Source organism: Enhydra lutris, unplaced genomic scaffold (genome assembly GCF_002288905.1).
Source record: "Enhydra lutris kenyoni isolate GAN:26980312 unplaced genomic scaffold, ASM228890v2 scaffoldscaffold91, whole genome shotgun sequence".
NCBI lineage: Eukaryota > Metazoa > Chordata > Mammalia > Carnivora > Mustelidae > Enhydra > Enhydra lutris.
Window position 1 is genome coordinate 116,462 of NW_019154175.1, and position 22,872 is coordinate 139,333.

General features: G+C 35.4%; 1 protein-coding gene across 5 annotated transcripts in view; it reads right to left on the reverse strand.

The window, feature by feature from the left end:
• Nucleotides 1–1,045: 1,045 nt before the first annotated feature.
• Nucleotides 1,046–22,872, reverse strand: part of LOC111162357 (REST corepressor 3) — a 53,590-nt gene continuing 31,763 nt past the window's right edge. For 3 of the 5 annotated variants that reach the window (XM_022526721.1, XM_022526723.1, XM_022526725.1), the window contains 4 exons: nt 20,713–20,790; nt 13,138–13,195; nt 4,501–4,742; nt 1,046–4,031 (listed from right to left, as the gene is read on the reverse strand). In XM_022526721.1, coding sequence (XP_022382429.1) covers nt 3,687–4,031; nt 4,501–4,742; nt 13,138–13,195; nt 20,713–20,790 — 723 coding nt within the window. In that variant the 3' untranslated portion in view covers nt 1,046–3,686. The remainder of the gene's footprint in view (nt 4,032–4,500; nt 4,743–13,137; nt 13,196–20,712; nt 20,791–22,872) is intronic. The other 2 variants (XM_022526722.1, XM_022526724.1) reach the window with 2 other exon arrangements.

Here is a 22,872-nt window from a genome sequence, read left to right on the forward strand (position 1 = left end):
TTGAGTTAGGGCCTAGGGGAATGGCAGGCTTGGCCTGCCTGCACTGAGGTGGTATTCCCCAGGCGGCTGAGTTGAGGGTGGGGGTCAGTCGGTGCATCAGGCTCCGGGTTTGTGGCCAGGGGGGCCACCGAAGGTGGGGGTTCCCTCAGGCGGGGCATGCAGTTTCCTCCTGCTCTGAAAGTTCTTTGCAGCTCCAAACAGAGTTTCCTCCTGGGTGGCAGGCGGACTCCTGGTGTATGGCTCTGGGGTCCCCAATCTGGAGGGCTTGGGCGCCAGGCCTCTGGGGACAGAAGCCTGAAAACCCAACCTAGGGTTAGGGTTAGGGCCTCGGGGTATGGCAGGCCCGATCTTCCAGCACTGATGTGGGTTCCCCAGGCGACTGAGTAGAGGGTGGGGTTGGCCAGTGTTCTGAGACAATTCATGCCACTCGTGTGTCTGGCATTTAGAGCACTTTCTCACAGGGTTCAGGCAGCGAACACTCAGAGGACCGCGGGCCTGGCCTGGGTGGTTCCCGTGAAGCGCCCAGCACTGGAAACAAGTTGGCTGGGGGTTTCTAGCAATTTCACGACTTCTGCCCACTCAATATTGTTCTCTTGAAGTCAGAGTATTAGTTGTTCTGAGGAGACCTTGATACCCTAGTGTTAAGTGATCAGCCATAACTAACGTGAGTAATCTACTTCTTATAGCAGGAAGAAACATTAAAATAGTACAACATATTTACTAACTAAACTCCATACTTTAATAAAAACCTTGGCAATTTGTTGTTGTTGTTGTTGTTAAAGAATTTATTTATTTGAGAGAGGTAGATAGCATGAGAGAGCATGAGGGGAAGTCAGAGGGAATAGCAGACTCCCCGTGCGGCTGGGAGCCTGATGTGGGACTCGATCCCAGGACTCTGGGATCACGACCTGAGCCCAAGGCAGTTGCCCAACCGAGCCACCCATGCACCCTTTGGCAAGATTCTTAATATTTTTTAAAATCATGGCTGTCACTTTGTTTATTCTCTATATCTATTCCTAAAAGTATGTTGGCTTATATTAAGACAGAATTTTATATTCTTTCATCTTTATTCTATATTGCACTTTACTCATTTAATTGTAGGATTATTAATTAAGGAAAAGTTCTGATCAAAACTTACCAGTAATTCCATCCACATTACACTTGAATTAAAGAATATAGAAAAAATATTTTTTCATTAATATTACCAGGCATATCAACAGTGTGATTTATTTTTAGTTATGTAATGAAAAAAATACTTGGGTGTAGATTTTTTTCAAAAATGATAACCATGACATGATGAAATGGTCATTAAAATATCTCTAGATTTTGCTTTTTTATAAAAATCAGTATTTAGGATTTCACAGTGAAGAGGTCCTAAATTCTTCATACATGAAATTATATAAAAATAGAAGACATAGACATCTTTAACTCTTTAATCCTTTGATTAAGCAGCAAGCATATCACTCTTCCAGGCCAAACACTGCTTAAACAAAAAAGAAAATTAATGACGTGCAAAATATTTACAAAATATGCAAAGCACACAATAAGACATCTCACTATATACATGTGTCATATTACTAATAAAGCTCAGATTTTTTTACTGTGTGCTCTAGTGTACGTAAATCAAATCACAGCACATCCCTCAGATACAGCATCTTGGCCCATGGCTGGGATAGAACAGATTTTTAAATATATCATAATATACTTAACAGCTGGACAGATGCTGGTGCTGACCAACATACTGACTTGTCCCACACACTGTATACTGAAGATCTACTGACAAGAGACAAGACAATAAAAGCCATATAGTATGCACATATGCAAGACAATCTAAGTACATTAAAAAAATGCTTTAGATATTTTAAGATATATAACTGCCCCCCCCAGTGGCTTTTAAAGTAAAAATAAGTATAAATTCCTGAATATTAAGAATTTTAAATCAGATTTTTATCTAGTTACAATCCAGGGGCAGGAACTTTTTAAGATGATCCAATGAGAAAGACAAGACACACCCTGGAAAAAGTTTGTGCCAGAACATAAGGTCCTTATGAAGAGCAGAGCTCTAAACTTTAAAATTAAAACTAATCAATGAATTTAAATCTAATAGCTCCTTAAGGCGTTAGAGCCAATGGTAGGAACTATTTTTCCAATATTGGGAATATAGGACTTCTCAAAACATAAATCAAGGGCCTTAGATGTTGACTATTTCGTGAAGTAGTTCTAGATCTGATGAGAATATAAATGTGCAAACATTTAGCCTTAAGTTCCACTAGTATAGTAATCTAAGTGATCTCTTTGCACAAGTCATGATTCCAATATGAAATCGCTGTATCAAAAATATTAGTAACACATTGTTGAAATACTATTACTTGTAAAATATTCTTTGTAGGTGCTTAATGATTTATGTGTTCAATTAAGACTTGAGATGTTTTCGCTTCTTATAAAAAAGGGGTCTCAGCATTTTAAGTTAACAGCACAATTGTGACAATATACTGATGCATCTTTAGGTAACACAGAACAAATTCTTCAATTTATTTTATGAAATAGTGTTGATGATTTAACCCTAAACCATACCCACAAGCACAGGTCGGCTGCAAGGAATACACAAATGTATCCAAATAGTACAATAGAGATTTATCAAGAAAACATCCTTTATATTAAATGCAGACCATATTAATAAGTATGAGGGCAATTTTAAGTCAGAACCTAAACACAAAAAGGGTATTGTAAATAAATGCTTCCATAACTATCACTATCTCCACGTAACTGACAAAATATAATTCTCTTCTAAAGTCCCCAAATATAGGCAACTACTAGTTAAAAGCAGATAGCATTTTAAAAAATCAAAATTAACTCCATTTTCAAGGAACTTAAAGACACTGTACTTCAACAAATCTGTATGTAAAATTATCACGCTGATCCTCTTATTACTTATAGATGACAGGTCAATGACCTTTAAGCAAGGACTTTGCACTAGGACCCTAAAGTGTATGTTAAAGGGTTAGTAGGTTCAGTACATTCTTTGTGGTTTCATATAATTGCTTTGCAATTGATTAAATTGCTTTCTTTTAAAGGAATATATTAAAATTCCTTTAGAAAAAAAAGCAAGATATTTTGAAAAAAGGGATACGCACTATAATTTTTTAAATATGCATTAGATGAACACATGTCAAAATCTGAAATGCAGGCTATTTATTCTTGTACTCCTAACATAGGAAAATGTTGTTAAAAATTAAATTAAGGAAGAAAGAAAAAAAGTCAAACATCCTTAAGAAACTTAAGGAGTTTTCACAATTCCTAAGTCAGTATGTCTGTACTAAGAGCCTTGACTATGAAGAGCAGAAATATAATCTCAATAAAATAAATATGGTAAAAACAAAACAAAAAAAAATCTATATACTTTCTTAAGTATATAGAATACTTAATCTCCTTTTGTTCCTTTTATGAGATCATGTCGCTGAACATATACTCTAGAAAGGAGGCTAACTGTAGGCTTTTTGTTGTATAACATTTGGTTTGGTTGCACAAACCAAAAAATGTCCTAGACATCCACTTATGCTAGCCCCCTGCCACAGAACTAGTTCACAGCCTCAGTATCAAGGAGGACTGTTCTCTTTTGCATCAGTCTGATGAGCACTGGTCTAATGATGGGGTGAAGAGTTACTGTAGCTCTGTCCAGTTTAATTTTAGTGCAGTGAGGACTGTGAATCTGTCTGAATTCCAATAAGTGACGGTGGCTGTTGACCACCAACCGTGGACAACACTGGTCTTGGGTTTAGACGGGGCGGCAGAGAATTAGCAGGGCGAATGAGAGGTGGTGGAGGCTGATTTAAAGTTGGCCGGGGCTGAATGAACCGAGCCTGCTGCTGGAGTGGAGGAGGCTGCCGGTGAAGAGCAGGGGCAGCAGGCAGTGTTGGACGAAGAAGTGGTGGAGGCTGGTTCAGAGTGGCAATGGGGGCTGTTGGTGTTGGAGTGGATGATGGGGCAGGAGGTGATGGACCCAGAGTCCGAGGAGCCTGTGGGGTCTGTGCCTAGAGGTGAGGAAACAAAAATACATGTATGAGATGAGCGTTCCTAATGAACTGAATACAATATAGTTTGGGCTGTCACAGGAAAAACAAAACAAATCAAAACAAAACAAAAACATAACACCAATGTTTTTTGGAAGCACAAGCTTCTTTTATTTTAAACAAAACAAAACAAAAAACCAAAAACTGAAAAAGCAATGAAGCTACCAAACAGGCATCTTTATTAGTAATCAGCTTAACACTGGAAATAAAAATAAGACTATGAAAGAACAATACACTCTCCATTCTTCTAGGATCAGAACTTAGCATGTCATTAGGACTTAAGAGTCACGAGAGAGGCACCACTGAGTAAGTGTATTGTCAACCTTTCATGCTCATTTAGCTAGTCCTCTGAGAAATTAACCTTACAGAACACCACACAAAATGATGATTCCTCAACTTATATTAGCTCAAATTCCATACACAAACACACCTCCTCTTCTTCATCAGTGCTCTTCCCTGATGGCACATTAGAAGCACTTTTTGTCTCCTCCCCTAAAGTAGAAGCATCACCATTAGAAGCCTGGGTTCCTTGTTCTGCTTCCCACTCCTGCAATACCTCCTCTAAGTTAAACCGACGCCTGTAGTTTACAAAGAAGTTCTTCACTTGGCCAACAGTCTTGTTGCCAATTACATCTGCAATAGCTTGAAAATCTTTACCATATTTGCGGACACCTGGAAGGCAAAGTAAATAATACACCTGTGAAGGATCAATAAGGAGAGCTGTGTGTCCTATACATCATGCACACACAAAAGATACCAGCAATGAAAATCCTTTCTCATAAACTCTGCTCATTTCTCAATTCTGAGATAGAGACTAAGATATCAGGGTCACAGATGAAAGCTATCAATTATGTCATTTCAGCGAGCCAGCCACTTGCCTTCAACTGAACAATCAGAAACTTACCATTTTTTACATACTCAGTTATTTTCTCCAATCCTCTCTTGAACTCTCAAATACAGTCCATTTATTGTAAAGCATTGAATTCTTTGTTCCATCCTCAATTCCACATTCATTTATTTCCCTAGTAGCCAGTCACCTAAATTTGAGCAACACCGTTTGTAAACAAAACTGAATGGGAATGAGCCATCTGTTTTATCCCCTCAATGGATTGAGTGGGTGGTCTTAGAGTTCCCCCATTAAGAAAAGCATCATAATTTTGGTCTTAATACCAGCTTCAATTGGTTTTCTTGCCTAATGTCACCAGGGCACCAATGAATAGAAATGAGGTAAGAATTGAAACATAAAAAAGAGAATCATGACAATGTGATTGGGCAAAAAAAGGGAAACTATTTTTTGGAATTAGTTGGATATCAACTCCTTTAACAATTTCAAAGACTGTATATGAGGAGGAGTCTTAGCTGTACTTTATAGCCTTAAGAGTAAGGTTACAGTAGTGACTACATGTACTTGTGTTTATCATCACTACCTTAAATTTAATGACTGTACATTCAGTTATTTGAGAACCTAACTTTTTGTAATGGAAATTTTATTGGAATGAAAGATTGATATTTGATTTATGAACCTGGGATAGTCAATTATACTACAGAATTTGGAATGACTTTATATGATCAGATGGATAATAAACTGCTCTTAAGGGAATTCTAAAACGACGTTCACTGACTCATCATTTAACTCAAAATATAGAAAGTGTCAAAAGTGTTGACTTTACAATTTCATAACTGTTTAAAATACCAGAAAACACTCATTAATTAGAGATGAGAAAGGAAAAAAAATGATACTTATGATACTAAAGTCTATAATATAACCTAAGCAACCAGAATCATGGGAATTTAAATAAATTCAATATGTATACAATCATAGATGAGAGAATAATATAAGGGTATGTTAACACTTCAGGAGAAATGCTAGATTCATATCTTACAGATACCAAATTACCTTAAAGCATCATCATGATATGACAAAATTCTTGTTTTTAATTTCTGCCTTTATTTTATATAGAGAATTTGGGAATGAGTAATCTCTTGCTTATATTCAACTAGCCAGGCTTGACTATGGGGAGTGCTTTTATCTTAACAGCATTTTGGGCAGGAGGTTTGACATTAAGCTATAATGATTTTTACTACAGAGTTTGCGGTCTGTAAACTGTGCTCATCTGCTCTGTTCTCAAAGGGAAAGACATACGCATGATAATAAATTATGGCACATTATTTACATTATTTAGCAACATAAGTTCTTTTTAAATCCATAAGCTGATTTTCAGTTCAAACTCCATAACTGAGTAAAAATTCTAAGGGTGACCAAGTTCCACTAATTCCATATCTGCAATAAAAATCCAAGGTTATTTCATATCAGGAATTATTGCTATATATTCAAGTACTTCTCTACTACTTATATTCTGGAAAATAACAACTCATTTGAGATTGCTGTACTGAAAAATAACTCCTAATTAGAAATCAGACACAGAGTTCTATCGATGTACTATTTTTTACAAGGAATATGTAATTTATATTCTAGAAATGACCAAATCTACTGAATACATGAGTTTGGAAATGAAAACTTCAAATAAATCTAAGATTAGTTCTTCTGCATTATAGCAAGAAGTCACAATAAGATGGACTCCAAATACGAAGACATTACAATCCTCAGAACACCTATTTGTTTAGCAAAATATATAACAAAACCTACCAGTAAGTTGTCCCCATGTCTGATTCCATTTTATTTTCTCTTGTTTAAGGGACTTTATCTTGTTAGCAACATTGCTGCAATTCCAGAATTACAGACCCCCCAAATATAAACTACTTCCTATTGGAACCTTAGTTTTCCCAGATACTCTGAATGTCAAGGATTTTTTCTAAGTCACCTAGGTTCTGAGTCACCCAGGTATGTTTATCATTAACTGATGTATGCCATATAAACTACTTGGTAAAATCTCAAGGCTCAGACCATACTGCAGACTTCTGTCGTCTGGTTGAGGATCCCACTGGTGTCCCAAGAACAAGCAGGCCTTCGGGGATGTTAATGTGCTCAGCCTGCAGGGTGGCAGGGCAGGGTCTGGAATAGCTAGAGCTCCTTGACAGTTGTTTCTGGACAAGAGCAGTCTCATCCATTTGCCCCAGTGTGTTGTGACAAATTTCATAATTTTTTCTATATGCCATGAGGTGAGAAAAGTTGGGAAGTACTGTCCTATGAAATAAAATGCTCAGTGTACAGGAAGTGCTCAGGAAATAGGATTGACTTTTCTTCCCCAAACCACAAGAGTCACATATACCTAACTTCTTTATCACCTTCACACTTCCCATGATGCTGATTCAACAGCATATTTTGTTTAGAAGGTGGAATTCTTAATTCTATACTGTGGCTGATAACTAGGTAAATTCTAGTGAAATACCAACTGAAGACTTAACTGGAACAGCTCTTTCAGAAGAATCCCTAGCTAGGCTTCTGGAGGAAAACCTAGCAGGGGTAGCAATGCAGAGCAACTCACTTTAACAACCCAGGACATCAGAGCTTACTTTAGTTCCAATTTGTACCTGCAAGAAGGGTGGTCTACTGTTTTTCATAATTTATAGTAAGTAAGGCCATCTGATTGCTTTATCAGCAAGGCTGAGAATCAACATAGTGATTAAATCTCTTTCTCTTCCTGAAGATGTAATAAAAGGGTTAGGTCCATTTGAACCATGGTTTTAAATTAAACTTCTCAGCTTGGGGCAAAAGGTCAGTTTTTAAAGGTTAGTAGAATGAAATTTTAGAAAATCCTGGAAGAGTTAAACTGTAAATCTCCCAAGAAGAGCAAAAAGTGTTTTCAATCAAATTTTGAAAGTTACAATCAAACAACTTGGCTTCTTATGCTGGAAGATGATACCTTATAATCTTTAACATACACTTTTAAAATTTTGTTTGGGAATTAGTATAAAGTCACATTTTATAAAAGCCCACATTTCCCAAACAGTATTCTTCATCCTGCCCAAAACAAAAACAAAAACAAAAAACACACACACACACACACATTCATATTTTTAAAAATTTGGCTAGTAAGACTGTAACTTCAGGAGCATTTGTAGCATGGTGTTTTCCAACTCTGGACATGAACAGAAGGCTTTTTTCTTTTTTTTTCCTGACACAGAAGGGATATATCTGCTTTTGGTATGTTCAAAAAGTTATTTTGGGGCGCCTGGGTGGCTCAGTGGGTTAGGCCGCTGCCTTCAGCTCAGGTCATGATCTCAGGGCCCTGGGATCGAGTCCCGCATCGGGCTCTCTGCTCGGCAGGGAGCCTGCTTCCCTCTCTCTCTCTCTCTGCCTGCCTCTCTGTCTACTTGTGATCTCTCTCTGTCAAATAAATAAATAAAATCTTTAAAAAAAAAAAAAAGTTATTTTTAAAAATCTGATTTGGGGAGTGCCTGGGTGGCTCAGTGGGTTAAAGCCTCTGCCTTTGGCTCAGGTCATGATCCCAGGGTCCTGGGACTGAGCCCCACATCGGGCTCTCTGCTTGGCGGGAGCCTGCTTCCTCCTCTCTCTCTGCCTGCCTCTCTGCCTACTTGTGATCGCTTTCTCTCTGTCAAATAAATAAATAAATAAATCTTTAAAAATAAATAAATAAAATAAAATCTGATTTGGGGCTACCCCCTACCCAAAAAAGTAAAAACATAGTGGCAAGCTGCTTCTAAACAGTAAATTTTGGGGGGGCATTGTTTCCTGCTTCTCATATAACAGTATTTCTTAAAGTGAGCATGTACTTAGTATAACCAGGAAATCTATTTTTGAAATAAGAACACAGTGACATCTAGAAACTCCAGAGATGTGGTTCTTCCCAATCAATAAGAGCTTAATTTTAAACTCAAACCATTTGGGAACATGCATTTCTTTCTACCTCCTGTAAATCTCTTCAAGAATTCATATTAAAGTAAAAAAAAAAAAAAAATCAACAGCAGTGGGACAGTGAATGGGGCATCCAGGTAAGGGCTAAAAGTAAAAATCACATATTCTCTTTCTAATATCTAGCTTTTCTCTTCCAAGTCTTGTGTTCCCATCATACTTGTTATAAGTTAAATTCCATCACAAAGATGCTAGAAATTTCGAATCATGAATTATCTGAAGCAAGTGTATCAGAGAGCTGACAATTATACTTCTGGGTCTCCATTCTTATGATACCTGTTATAATAGAAGAAACTCTCTAAAGCAAATGAGTGTTTTTTCAATGGAAAAATATGAACCTCCTGATCTCCACTTCCTTTTGATTGTTCGTGTACTGGTTTACAATCCCTATGTTTTAATCAAGTGCCAAATCTTTCTCCCCTCCTTAGGAACCATTCTAGCTTTTTTCTTAACGTATGAGATAAAATTAGAAAGAAAACAGTTTCTAGGCTTGCAACCTAAAAATGAATGAAATGTATAAACTACAGGAAAAGAAGGTAACATTTAACTGTGAAAGCATAACTGACTTGAATGTATTGCTGTCACTTACTGTTTCATAAGAGAAGGCAGACAATATGGCGAAAAAACTAAACTAAAAAAAAAAGCTAAACTAAAAATTAAAGCTGATATCTTGATAAAACTGGAAAAGTTTCTTGTTGTTTACCCTAAAATAGCACTAATATTTTATTAGAGAGTGTATTATTTTTTAGCACAAATGATTATGAAATAAATACATTTAAGAGAAGGCCAAAAATAAATATTGTTTACCAGGCTTCTGCCCCTCTAAACTTTGAAGAGTCAATGTTTTGTACTATCATTTAAATGTATTATTTTTTCAAAATATTAATTTGAAAATATTGTTTCATTTTACATGAAAAAAATACACCCAGAATCTCATTTTTTTCTTAATTCTTGCTAAATAAGAAATGTTTATCATATGAATAGCAAGATTGATTTTGGGGTAATTTCTAAAAGCACTACAAATTAGAAAAGATATATTTATATGTATGATACAAGCTACAAACAGAGATATCTTCATTAACACATATTGTGAAGACTATAATTACTCGCCTGTTAACCTATCTGTTATAATAGAAAACTCAGATACTTAAGACTGGCACAGATTACTGAAAGTATAGAAATACGATTCTTAACAAGTACTTTTCAGAGAGAGGTTTAAATTAGGCACATTTATAACATCCTACCTGGGGACTCTTGCAGAATGTTAATGAAGTTATAACATAGCTAAAACTAAAATTCAGAACTAAAATTAATATAATAAAGTGACAGAGTACACAAGTACAAACATTCCTGTTTTGGTCTGGGCATGATTCTCACCCTTCCAAATAAGGGAGAAAGAAGGAAAAATAATTTTTTATTTATTTAAATATTTATTATTAGAATAACACTTATTTAAATAGTTATTATTTAAATGGTAGTATTTAGTTAACAACAGTATTAAGTAGATGGGGGAAAAAAGGGGGAAATATATATATTTGAGCCCTAGGAAATGATCCTAATATTGTATGTGGTTTTAAAAGAGTTACAATAAAAAAGTTTAAAAGTAAAATTGTAAGTGTCACTAATGACACTAGAGTATGTATTTCTCTCTTCAGGTCACTCTAATAGTCAACTATGAGCAAGATTTCAAAAGGCATTTAACAAATGAGTGTTAAATCAGAATATATACAGAATATGTCTTAAATATAAAGTGCTTATAAAATAAAATGTTACTATCAAAACTTACATGATCTACCGTTTTGTAAAACTGAAACAGTGATAATAATACCATATAAAGTTTATCACAAATAAAGATTAAAGAGAAGAAAAAACAACTGCCTGCTAAGATAGGTATTTCTGGACAGCAAACTACATATTAAAATAAAAACTGCAGTTATGTCCCTTAACACTGAGATTCAGGTACATGTGACATTACTATAGATTATATTGTTTATAAGACACACTTCTGAGAATTATATAAATGTGTGGGCCCATTAGCAAAAATGGCACTTTTTAGTTTTCCCTAAAATAACTATTTTGGACACAAATAGCTCTATATTGTTTTATTTTATGTAATAAACCCCCTTCCCAGAAGAAAAAAAAAAAATCCTAAAAAACCCAAAGTGAAACAAAAATTTCACATATAGAGTTAAAATAAAGCCAGTAACATATCAAGAAAGTACCTTCAAAATCCAAAGACCATGTATATTTCTGTACAAATTACTTTCTAAAGGTGCATAAGAATATTGAATATATCTCAACAGGGAGGAAATGTTTGATTATATCCATAAATATTCTTTTAATATTTATAAACTGAGATAATGTCCACATATACAGCTCAAATTATACATGTAAATCTTGCCATTGTCCCTTCCCCTGAATGCAGCTCAGCATAATATTCGAACTAGACATAAGATTCCATGGTAGTGCTGCAGAACAATCCTGAATGCTCTAGAAACATTAGCCCAGATTTTCCTAAATGAGTCTCTTCAGAAAATCGTTTCACTGGGATAATTTTCATATTAGAGTACAAGATTGATATACTAACTTTTATGCAACTGAAATACTGGAAATCAGGGTTAAATTCTACAGGCTACACACACACACACACACACACACACACACACACACACACACACACACACGGCGTTACACCTATAAAAGCAATGCTTCCCCAAATAACTATGTTAGAGCTCAAAGTCATAGATCTAAACATGAAACAGCCCCTGAAAATACCAGCTGTTTTGTTGTTGTTGTTGTTTTTATTAACAGGGAGCTTGTACTCATGGCCCTAAGATCCAGTCACACGCTCTACCAACTAGGCCAACCAGACGCCCCTACTCATTTTTTACTCTAAATTTTAAACAGTTACTAATTTTAAAACAGCTATTATTGAGCATTATAAACTAATTAAACTTTGTTCTCATTCAGAAACAGTTCCACAATTACAGATGTGCTCAATGCACACTCCACCACCCTGCTACCATAGGATCAAGTATTTATTCTGTTCATGAAATGACTGTTTTGGGCTGTATAGGCCAACGAGAAGGCTGCCATCATTCTGATGGCACTGTCCTGTGACAGTTTCTAATCACACTGGTAGGGTAATTCTCACTCACTCTAGTCCAAACTGCCGAGTCCTCTATTAATCAATCTTTAATTACATTATCCTCACATCCAAATGATAACCTTCACATCCTTTTTGAGTTAAGTATGTTCTCTGTGTTTGAATAATTAGAAATATTTTTCAAAGTATAGTTATATGTTTCACAGGGGCCCAACTCACATATAGTTAACTACTATAACCTACTATATATATAACCTACTATATATCTAGGTAACTAGATAAAAAAAGCTATTAGTACTCAATACAAGGAGAGCTCAGGCAGGAAAAACCAAATTGTAGACCAAACTTATAATTACACGATCAGTCCTGCAGATAGTTTATCTTGAATGAAAAAGAAAAAACAACAAAAAAACAAAAACAACTACAACACTGAATAAAAAATATAAAGTTGGCCCTTCCTTAAGTAATTCGAACATGAGAAAATCCAATCTACAAAGTGCTCTGCCATATAATTCAACAAAGCATTCTAGTTATATTAGTGCATTTAAAAGGCTTTATGTATATTTTTCAGTGTATTTCTTAACTCTCTTATTATTTATATATATATAATATAAATATACATGTATTTATTTTTAAAGCCAAGTTTCTAAACATTCAGTGGCACATCTCTTAAGATACACTGAAAGTGAAGTATATCATTAATATTTTCAGTACCTGACATTTATCATACAGAGAAACACTATTATACAGAACAATTGGATAAACCAGAAACACGTAATAGTTTATGCTTTTAATGATGAGGGTTATCAATGACTAATATAGTAAGAATGAACCCAACTGCAGGAAAACTGAAGCAAAGGCACACAGAGACCATATGACTTGTTCGAGCTTGTCATCACCATCATTAAGGCTGAGAATGTGTTAAGTGCTGTACAGGACCCAAAATGTATATAGGCTCAGTAAAGTCACACCCACAAGAACAAAACAGAATTCCTGGTTTTCAGGACTTTGTGGTAAACATAAGTGCCCTTTCTTGATCCATTTCTAAATGAAGGGAAGAACTATGGAAGTCACCTTTCATGACAAGTTAAATAATTAACAATAATAACTGCTTATCTTTAATATACCTTGCACTGCTAGAAGCTGCTCCTCTGTGGTCCAACGGGCATTAATTTTCTGATTTGACTACAAAATTAAAGAGAAGTTTCCTAATGAGGATATGAAGACAGACATTTTTCCAAAGTGCTTATTTTTGTTTAACTTTTCACCAAATCATAACTTTTCACCAAGACATGAGATTACTAAAACTCTGATTTACAAAGATCCTGTTTTTAAAAAGGATTAAAAAGTACGTTCTGAGTTACCTTTTACCCACACAAAAAAGATAATGAAAGGGAAATGTACCAGTTTGGGAGAATGAAAAACATTCACACTTATACTCAGGTCAGAAGCATTAAAACTGAGAAAATCTATTAGTCATCCATTTTCCAACTACAATGTTCCTATCACACATGGCAAGTGTTAAATTTAGCCTAGTTTTAAACATTCAAGAGACTTTATCTTCTTTAGAGAGATCTGTGACTTGCTCTAAAATTTCTTCTCTTCACATTTTGATTAAACCTAACCTTACTGCACCAAAACCAGTGTTATAAATTAATACAAAACTGTAGCTCAGTCCTAATTCCTAAAATATTTCTCTAAATTTCTGAAGCAGAAAGTGACCCACACTATAAGAATAGATTTTTCTCCCTAAGGTCTCCCCACATTTCTCCCAATATTTTTGTTTAAAAAAATCCCAAGTTTAAGACTTTCACTATGGTAAAACTACAATATTAAACACCAAATCAAATTTCATTAGTGTATACCCACTGATTAGTGCAAGGACCATTGGAAGTAGAGGGAGGGACAGAAGTAAGTATACCAGCCTACAGAGGTTTATAGAAGAAAGTGCCCAGATAAATTTGCCTGGTGTAATACACAGATAGGCTGGGCAAAACAGAAAGAAAGACTTCCTTTGAGAACAAGTGTTTAGGTCTTATCTCACTTATGGTCTTAGCAATAAAAGTTTCTACAGTACACAGAGGTTCTAGGAAAATCCACTTTCTCACCAGAGGGAAGAGTTATAAAAAGTAAGTATTCAGAAGAAAGAATAAAACAAAAATTCAAAATTAGAAAAAAATTATTAGAGAAGAAAGGAAAAAGTTTTTAAAAAGATTGGATAAGGGCGCCTGGGTGGCTCAGTGGATTAAAGCCTCTGCCTTCGTCTCAGGTCATGATCCCGGGGTCTTGGGATCGAGCCCCGCATCAGGCTCTCTGCTCGGCGGGGAGCCTGCTTCCTCCTCTCTCTCTCTCTGCCTGCCTCTCTGCCTACTTGTGATCTCTATCTGTCAAATAAAATAAATAAAATCTTAAAAAGACTGGATAAATGAGGAAAAAACCTAAAGCAGAAAGCACCGAATACCAGATGATGAGATTAAGAAGAGAGCAAGGCAAGGCCAGGCAGACAGTGGATAAAACTCAACTTGAGAATATCAGCAATGAAGCAAAATGCAAACATTAAAAAGGTAAAGAAAAAGAGGGGGTTATAGGCTATAAAGAAGCAGTTGGGGCGCCCGGGTGGCTCAGTGGGTTAAGCCTCTGCCTTCGGCTCGGGTTGTGGTCTTGGGGTCCTGGGATCAAGCCCCACATCAGGCTCTCAGCTCAGCAGGGAACCTGCTTCCCCTTCTCTCTGCCTGCCTCTCTGCCTACTTGTGATCTCTGTCAAACAAGTAAAATCTTTTAAAAATATTTAAAAAAAATAAAAGTAACATGCACTATGAAAACTTACTTCAGCTTATAAGCAAATTAAGAGACAGGATAAACGCAAATAGCTATTAATAAAATTAAAAGTTCAGAATATACTACAGATTCAAAGATGAGAGGGAAAAGTTACAATGACTAGACCAGGGAAGAGGGCCAGCTGGAAGGGATAGACATGGAAGTGGGTTAAAGAACATGATAAGTTTCTGAAATGCAAAGATCAGGAGAAGACACACCATGTACAGGCAACAACAGGATCAACAATTAGGAAGAAGTGATAAATAACGTCTCGAAAGTTGGTGATGTTTAGTTAAGTACGTAAGGACCACTTCTGGAAGTGGTCCTTACATATCAAGGTCAATGAGTTCACACTAAATTTAATAAGCAATAGATTTTTGGGGGGAGGGAACAGAGGGAGAAGAGTAGGATTCTGATCAGAATAAGACTTTAAGCCTGGAGAGCTGGTAGAAGAGTGGTGCTGTTAAGGACCTAAGATGTTATGAAATGCTGATTGGGGAGGTGCAGGAAGGCAAGACTGAGATGATGATGGTAACCTGGGATTCACTGACAATGAGGTCATTCAGGTGGAGCTCAGGATCCAATTGAGGCTAAAATAGATTCATCTATGCAAACACAGCTTTTTTTTTTTTTTAAAGATTTTATTTATTTATTTGACAGACAGAGATCACAAGTAGGCAGAGAGGCAGGCAGAGAGAGAGGAGGAAGCAGGCTCCCTGCTGAGCAGAGAGCCCGATGCGGGGCCCGATCCCAGGAAGCTGGGATCATGACCCGAGCCGAAGGCAGAGGCTTAAGCCCACTGAGCCACCCAGGTGCCCCTATGCAAACACAGCTTTTGAGGGTTTGGAAATGTTTATGAGGGAAAACAATGGAGTCATATCTTACTTACATATAAAGTTCTAAAATCTGCCTATGAATTTTAAAAAAATTGTTTTAAATTCCAAATTACTAATGCAATGTTCTTACAAAGGTGGTCATGGACACAGGCACATGATTGCTTAGTAGGTCCACACGGCCAGATATCCCTCCAGCACTGAAATGGACCAAATCTTTCAGTTAATCCCAGATGAAGCTTTGGTTGAAATTTAGGGTAGTACTGAATGAAAAACAAATACATATTTAAATACTAGAATTTCAAGTCAAGGAGACTGCTCGCACAGGAGGCCTGTGGAAGCTAAAGCCTTCTAAAGAAATAGTGGATTCACAGTTCTGGCCTCTATCAGCTTACTCTGCAAGGAAACATTGATAAATGGGAGGCAGGACTGTCAGCTCTACTCTACTTGCTATTACTAAACATAACTCCTTTTTACTTGGCTTAATATCTGCAGTTGTATTTGTGCCATTTAAATGTACATATGATACAATTTTAGTATAGTTAAGTGAAGAGCTTGTATGTTTCCAAAGAGAAGAGAAGTGAATTTTGAGGATAAAAGCTTGGAGAATGCTTACATTTACATATAGAAGGGAAAACTACAGCTGAAAAGGGAACATGATAGTTACAAAGGACATCCCCTCTCAAAAGTTAAAGGTAGAGAGAGAGGTTGTCATCTATGTCAAGGCTGAGAAAAAGGCAAGAAAAATGAGTCAGAGCTGTGGAATTTGATCATTAGCAGCACTGTTAGCCTTTAAGCAGCAGCCTCAGTGGAAAAATGCAGGGAGAAGGGTTGAAACTGCAAACTCTAATTCATTAGAGTCCGTATGACAAAACAGAAGCAGTGGAAGAAAGGGAAGTCTGAAGGTGAAATGGGGTCAAAATTTTTTAAATACGTAAGATTCCTTCAAGTTACTGATTTTTCTATTCTCTTTTAAACCCAAGAAACTTTGGTAGAGATTTGTCTAACTTACAGAAAGGACAACTAGGATGTATCTCGGAATTTAGAATTGTGTAGTTGTTATGGTTAGCTAGGTAGTATGACTGAGAACATTTTTCTACAGCAAACCCCAGATGGAAACACTGTTCTTTTTATCATACTGTTTCTTTTTATCATAATGAAATACTAATCTAAACTAAAATGATCCAATATATAACAGTTATAAAACTAATAATACGGGGCGCCTGGGTGGCTCAGTGCATTGGGCCTCTGCCTTCAGCCCGGGTCATAATCTCGGGGTCCTGGGATCGAGCCCCGCATCGGGCTCTCTGCTCAGCGGGGATCCTGCTTCCCCCTCTCGCTCTCTCTGCCTGCCTCTCTGCCTGCCTCTCTGCCTACTTGTGATCTCTGTCAAATAAATAAATAAATAATAAAAAATAAAAAAAAACTAATAATACGAAAGGCCCCAAAGAGCCTTTTAGAACAATCGATGACATCCCTCATGAATTCGGCATCTTTACTGCATCCTTTCCCTACTAAATTAGTCCTCTCATCTTTCCCATTTTTGTCAATAGTAGATTCACACCATCTTTGAGTTGAAAGAATTAGAAAAGGACACCAAGTTAAACCTTCCATCCAACATCCTTAATGAAAGGATGTCACCTACCTATGCATGAAAACATCAAAAGATGGGGAAATTTCTAGCTCTAAAAAGCACTCCTTTTTTAGTTTCTTCCTTCCTGGTTTCATTAATCTCCTTGTCCCTCGTCTCCTTCCCACCTCCAACCAAAACAAATCAAAGCATAACCCCACAGGCCACCACTCCCCACAACACTCTTACATACTTTCAAATAGATATATTATTTTCTATTTTGCAATGTTCTTTGGATTTATCACTAGCTGTCCACTCCTACAACTATCACCTGACTGTACCCAAAATGCCTTTTACCATTTACTTTATCACTCACATGCTTAGTATTTTAGCAGCTGTAAAGTTTCCAACTTAGCCTGTATAATACTGCCAGGATAACCTTCCTAAAATTAAAAATTCCCATTATATGCTTCCCGTATGGAAGAAACTATAGGGTCTTCACATTTGAACTAAATTAAAAGGAAAACTTCTCTTCCTAGCTCTCAGACTTTCACACTTTAGCCCTTGCCCACTGATTTCTATCATAAAGAAGTCCCTGTTGAACTCAATCCTGTTAACATCTCTCATTTACCACATTCACTCCTCCCTCAGCGTCCAACTTTGCCTTCCTAAGTAGACAATACTCTTCATGAAAGAAAACTGTTTTACACCTCCACTAAATTCTCAGTGGTAATCAGCACCACGATGCGCACATAAGTGCTCAGGGAATGCCCCTTGACTGATTTTCTCCTTCACAGGATTTATATGTATTTTGAATATACTGTTCAATACCAAACCATTGTTCATATTATTTCCTTTGTTGCCCTTTTTGTATGTGCAAAACTCTTACTCATCCTTCAAACCTCAGCTGAAACATTCCCCATTAGGGAAGTCCTCCCTGATTATCCTAACAAGAATGAGTAATTACCACTTGTTTTCCTGTAGCTTTTTACTTATAAATCTATCACACAACTTTAATCAGTTTGTCTTATAATATCTAGACAGTTCTTTTTTTAAGGCAGATGGAAAAATCTACCCAAATTTCCCATAGTGCCTAAAACAGTGCCTTACATGAAATAAGTGAACAATACTTATGGGAGTGAATAAACTTTCTTCACCAATTTTTTTCCTAAGTGAAAAGAACAAATACAACAAAAAGAGTAAGTAAAGCATCTTAGTACCTGTTTACTTTCAGTTGAGTTACATCACTTAGTAGCCTACTGTTCTAATGGTTAATGAAATTTCTTTTATTACATATTAGGTAGAAATTCTATCTAACCTAAAGAAAAGGTGATCGATTACATGATTTTTCAAGGTCTTTACTAAGACTGTTAATTTAGTATTTTGAAATAGATCTATTCAGGTTATTTTTCCCTGCAAAGCAACAGATATGACATGATAAATATAAATATATCCTGTTTTCTAGATAAGAAACCTACATATATTTTTTGAGTCATATGAGTTCAATAAATCAACCTCAAACTAATATTCAAACTTCAGTGTATGGATGGTAGAGTGTTAAGATTCTGGTTGTTTCATTTGGATCATTATTTTTAGAAAAACAAAAAAAGATGTTATATATGTCTGATAACTCTAACCCCAAACCGCATTTAAATGTGAGAAATAATACACAATTTTGCTATAAAATGAAAACTTACAAAAGTAAGAGTGAGCAGGAAATGAATCTTGGACTCCATCTGGATTCTAAGACTATGAAATATAGTCAAAATTTCACTATTTACTAGATTTGATGTTGATCAAGCCAGTTAACCTCTCTGAGGCCCAGAGGGATTTGTCAATGAAAATAGTATTTGCTTCATCTACTTCTTGGAATTTATGTGAGCATCAAATGAGATAACATACAGTTATGTTATTGCACTTTCATGTCTTACTTTTATGTAATGTTAATGAGTGAAGCTATCCTTCCATTTTTTTGGAAAATTTGAGGTTAGAATCATTGTTTCCTTGAAAATTTGGTAGACTTTTTCGGTAAAACTGTCTGGGCCTAGTATTTTCTTATGAAAAAAATGTTAACTGTTCCTTCATTTTATTTAATGACTATAAATTTATCAGGCCTTCCTTCTTAAGATAATTTTGGGAAGATATATTTTCCTACAAATTTCTAAGCTTTGTTTAAATTTTTTAATTTATTGACATAATGTTCTTTATGGTATTCCCCTATTTTTAATCTCTAATATAATTTTTTAATTTAATTTTTTAAGTTACAAAATTACAGGCATTTAAAGCTTTTGGATTTTATGCATCTTAATGCATAGATATGAAATTTAAATAATTTTAATATAAAATTTAAAATAATTTTTGTTACAATAATATAAAGTAGTATTCTTTGTATTACTATCGTTCAATAAATAAAAATGTCACCTGAATGTCAGTTTACTTGTGGGGTTTGGAATGAGATGGTATATTAGTCTATGTATATTTCATTCTTTCTCATTATCTAACCTTCATGAAAGAGACCATTCAAAACAAAACAAAAAAAAACCCCAAGAACAACTTTATTCCTAAGGATTCTTCCTTTCTGAAAGATTCTAATGAGTGAGACAACATCTGCTGCATTCGTTCCAAAGCCCTCCCGGCAACCTTGCTGCCCTCCCCCCAAGCCCCTCATGCATATTTCATTTGTAGATATTTCAGGCAATTTGTGATTGGGGGGACATCCCATTAGGACCAAATAAGGATTATTTGATTATTAAATACATAAAAAAGGCAAGTCCAGGATATGAAGCACAGCATACAAATCTTAAAAAAAAGAAACAAGAGAAAAGATTTACAATAGGAGCTTCTGTGAAAAGACTTGATTGGAATTACAGGCATTTAAGTACTCCTATAATTATCACAAATATCAAATATATATTAGGTTTCAGAGGAAACAGAGGGAAGAACTGAGAAAATGGTTAATCTATATCTCGTTCTTAGATTTCAAATTTTCAGGGACAGGAGTATAAGAATGTTAAGTCCACATACTAAAATCCTCATTAAAAATCTGAGTCAAAAGACAAATACCTTAAAATAAAAAAATTGTTAAACGAACTCCTTTTCTTATGTTCTTTTTCTTGCTGTGTTACAAATTCACATGGGTAGAAAAAGGCTTTGAGCAAACACTGCTGCAGACCCAGAAACATACTGGTTTGCTTATCAATTACCTTCCGTTTTCATGTGCACTGGGCCTACCTGTATAGCTGTTTTTCCCTACTTACTTTGCTTGATATGTATTGCTAACCGCAGGAAAGAAATGACTTCACTTAAATCATTATCCAAGTCTCAAAAGACTATCTAAATAACAAAATAGAGACATGACAAATTACCCACGCTATGATATCTTCAAAGTATTAACAACACATGTGACCAAAACAGTAAATACTGGATATAATTCAAAGAATAAGGTTTCACCATACTTAGTCACATACTCTTCAATAACATACCTCAGGAGGTTTGAATTCTTCAATTCCACCTTCCATTTTCTGTTTAAGTGCACTGTTTACTTGTTTAGCATTCTGAACCTTCAAAAAAATAACCCAAAATATGAATCAGATCTCATTCTTAGGTAAACATCTGAGTACTCAGTAAGTGAAAAGGATATATACCAAATCCATCTTAAATTTTATTTCAGGAAGACAGACAATTACATTTTACCACACTTGGGGCCATGCAACTAATATCCACATCAAGAAACTATATATATTAACTAATTATATATGTATAACTAATATATCTCTAGTAGGCCAATAAACAGTCTACAAATTATAGTATCTGAGTATTTTTTAACAATGTCTGTTATAAGACAAATGGTATACAGAGGAATTAAATTCCATCAGTATTGCTCATTACTATGTTTGGATAAAAATAACAATTATCCCAATAAGAATAATAATGATGCAAGTGGATAATATTAGGTGTTTATTAGGTTAAGCATCATTGTTGGTGCCTCACATGTAATAAATCACTTAATTCTCACTACTACTTTGTTAAGTAAGTATAATCAGTTCTGCTATAACCTGACATAGGCCTTCTCAAAAATCACTCTACTAGGCAAAATTGCACAATAAAAACCACAGGACTTATGGGAAACAGAGCCTGGGACCCAACACTGAGAAACTTCATCAGTGACAAATAAAAAAAAAAAAGACAGGAACCTCATAAAAATGATAGCAGATTTATGCATTCTAAATAATAAAGAAATTTACAAAGGCTACAATAAAGATGGCACTTTACCTTGGAAAAGACCTCAGGTTACTTATAGAAGTGTCAAATAGTTGCACCATGTGAGTTACTGGGAAATGGTAGGAGAAGGGTTATTTGAAATCAAATGAAAAATTTTAACGCCAGCTATAGATGTGTGTGGTTCATAACATATAGTGAATTGAGAGAACTGGTACACATATGAAGTGTTTGGATACATACTCAGCTAGGTAGGTTTTCCACTGATAAAAATAAAATATAAGCAAATGCAAAATTCACATTATACTCAAATTGTTCCCTAGTATATTAATTGTGTTGGAACAAATTCATGTTTTCAAAATAAGCATTATAGCAGAACTGACTCTACTTTTACAGTATCCATTTTACAGATGAGGAAGGCAGGGCACAGAGAAGTCAAGAAACTTTCCCTATGCTATAGACAGATGCAGCAGAACCTGAATGTGAACCATGCCAAGTTTTTAACTATCATTCTACTAGATATTATTAATCTTTACCTAGAATATTAAGGATTAAGATTTTTGTTTCTTCATTTGTTTACATGTTTTTCTTGGTTTGCTTTTTTTTTCCCCCTCCAGTATGAACAATCAAATATTTATAAAGTGACTTGTGAATTTTTTTTCTCAGAGATTTTAACACAGCTAAAATGTAAAAATCTAGGTTGATTCAAATGTAGTTAGTTGGCCAACCATGTTATACATACAAAGATAAAATGTAAAAACATAAATCCCTTAAGGATTTCACAGATTAGTGGGGAGATAAATAAATATAAAAGTATAAATATAAAAATATTTATATATTTATATAAATATATATATTATATAAAAATAAATAAATATAAAAATATAAAGAAAGCTAAAACACCTAATGTAGACTTGGAGGAAGAGAGAAAAGAGAGCAAATATTTTGTATTCATGTTAACACACATGGGTAATAGGTAAAATAGGGTAAGTTTTCCAAAGGAGATGACACCCAAATTTAGTTTCAAAGGATTAAAAAGAATTAAGCAAGTAGGCAAGGTTTGGCAGGAAATGCCTTTCAGGCAGAACAGCATGTAGGAAGAGTTATGCTGGGACAAAACAGACAATCTGAATTCTGCCTAAAGACTGAAGAAAAGATTTTATTTATTTGTTTGTTTATTTATTTATTTGAGAGAGCATGTGCACGTTTGCAGGGAAGAGCTGAGGGAGAGGGACAAGCAGATTCAGTGCTCAGCGTGGAGCTCATGCTGGCCTCAATCTCACAACCCTGAGATCATGATCAGAACGGAAACACTTAACTGAGCCACCCAGGTGCCTCGACCTAAAGAATTTTTAAGCAAGGGAGCAAGGTAACCATATTTGCCTTTTAGAATGATAAGTCCAGTAATAATTTGGAGAATGGAA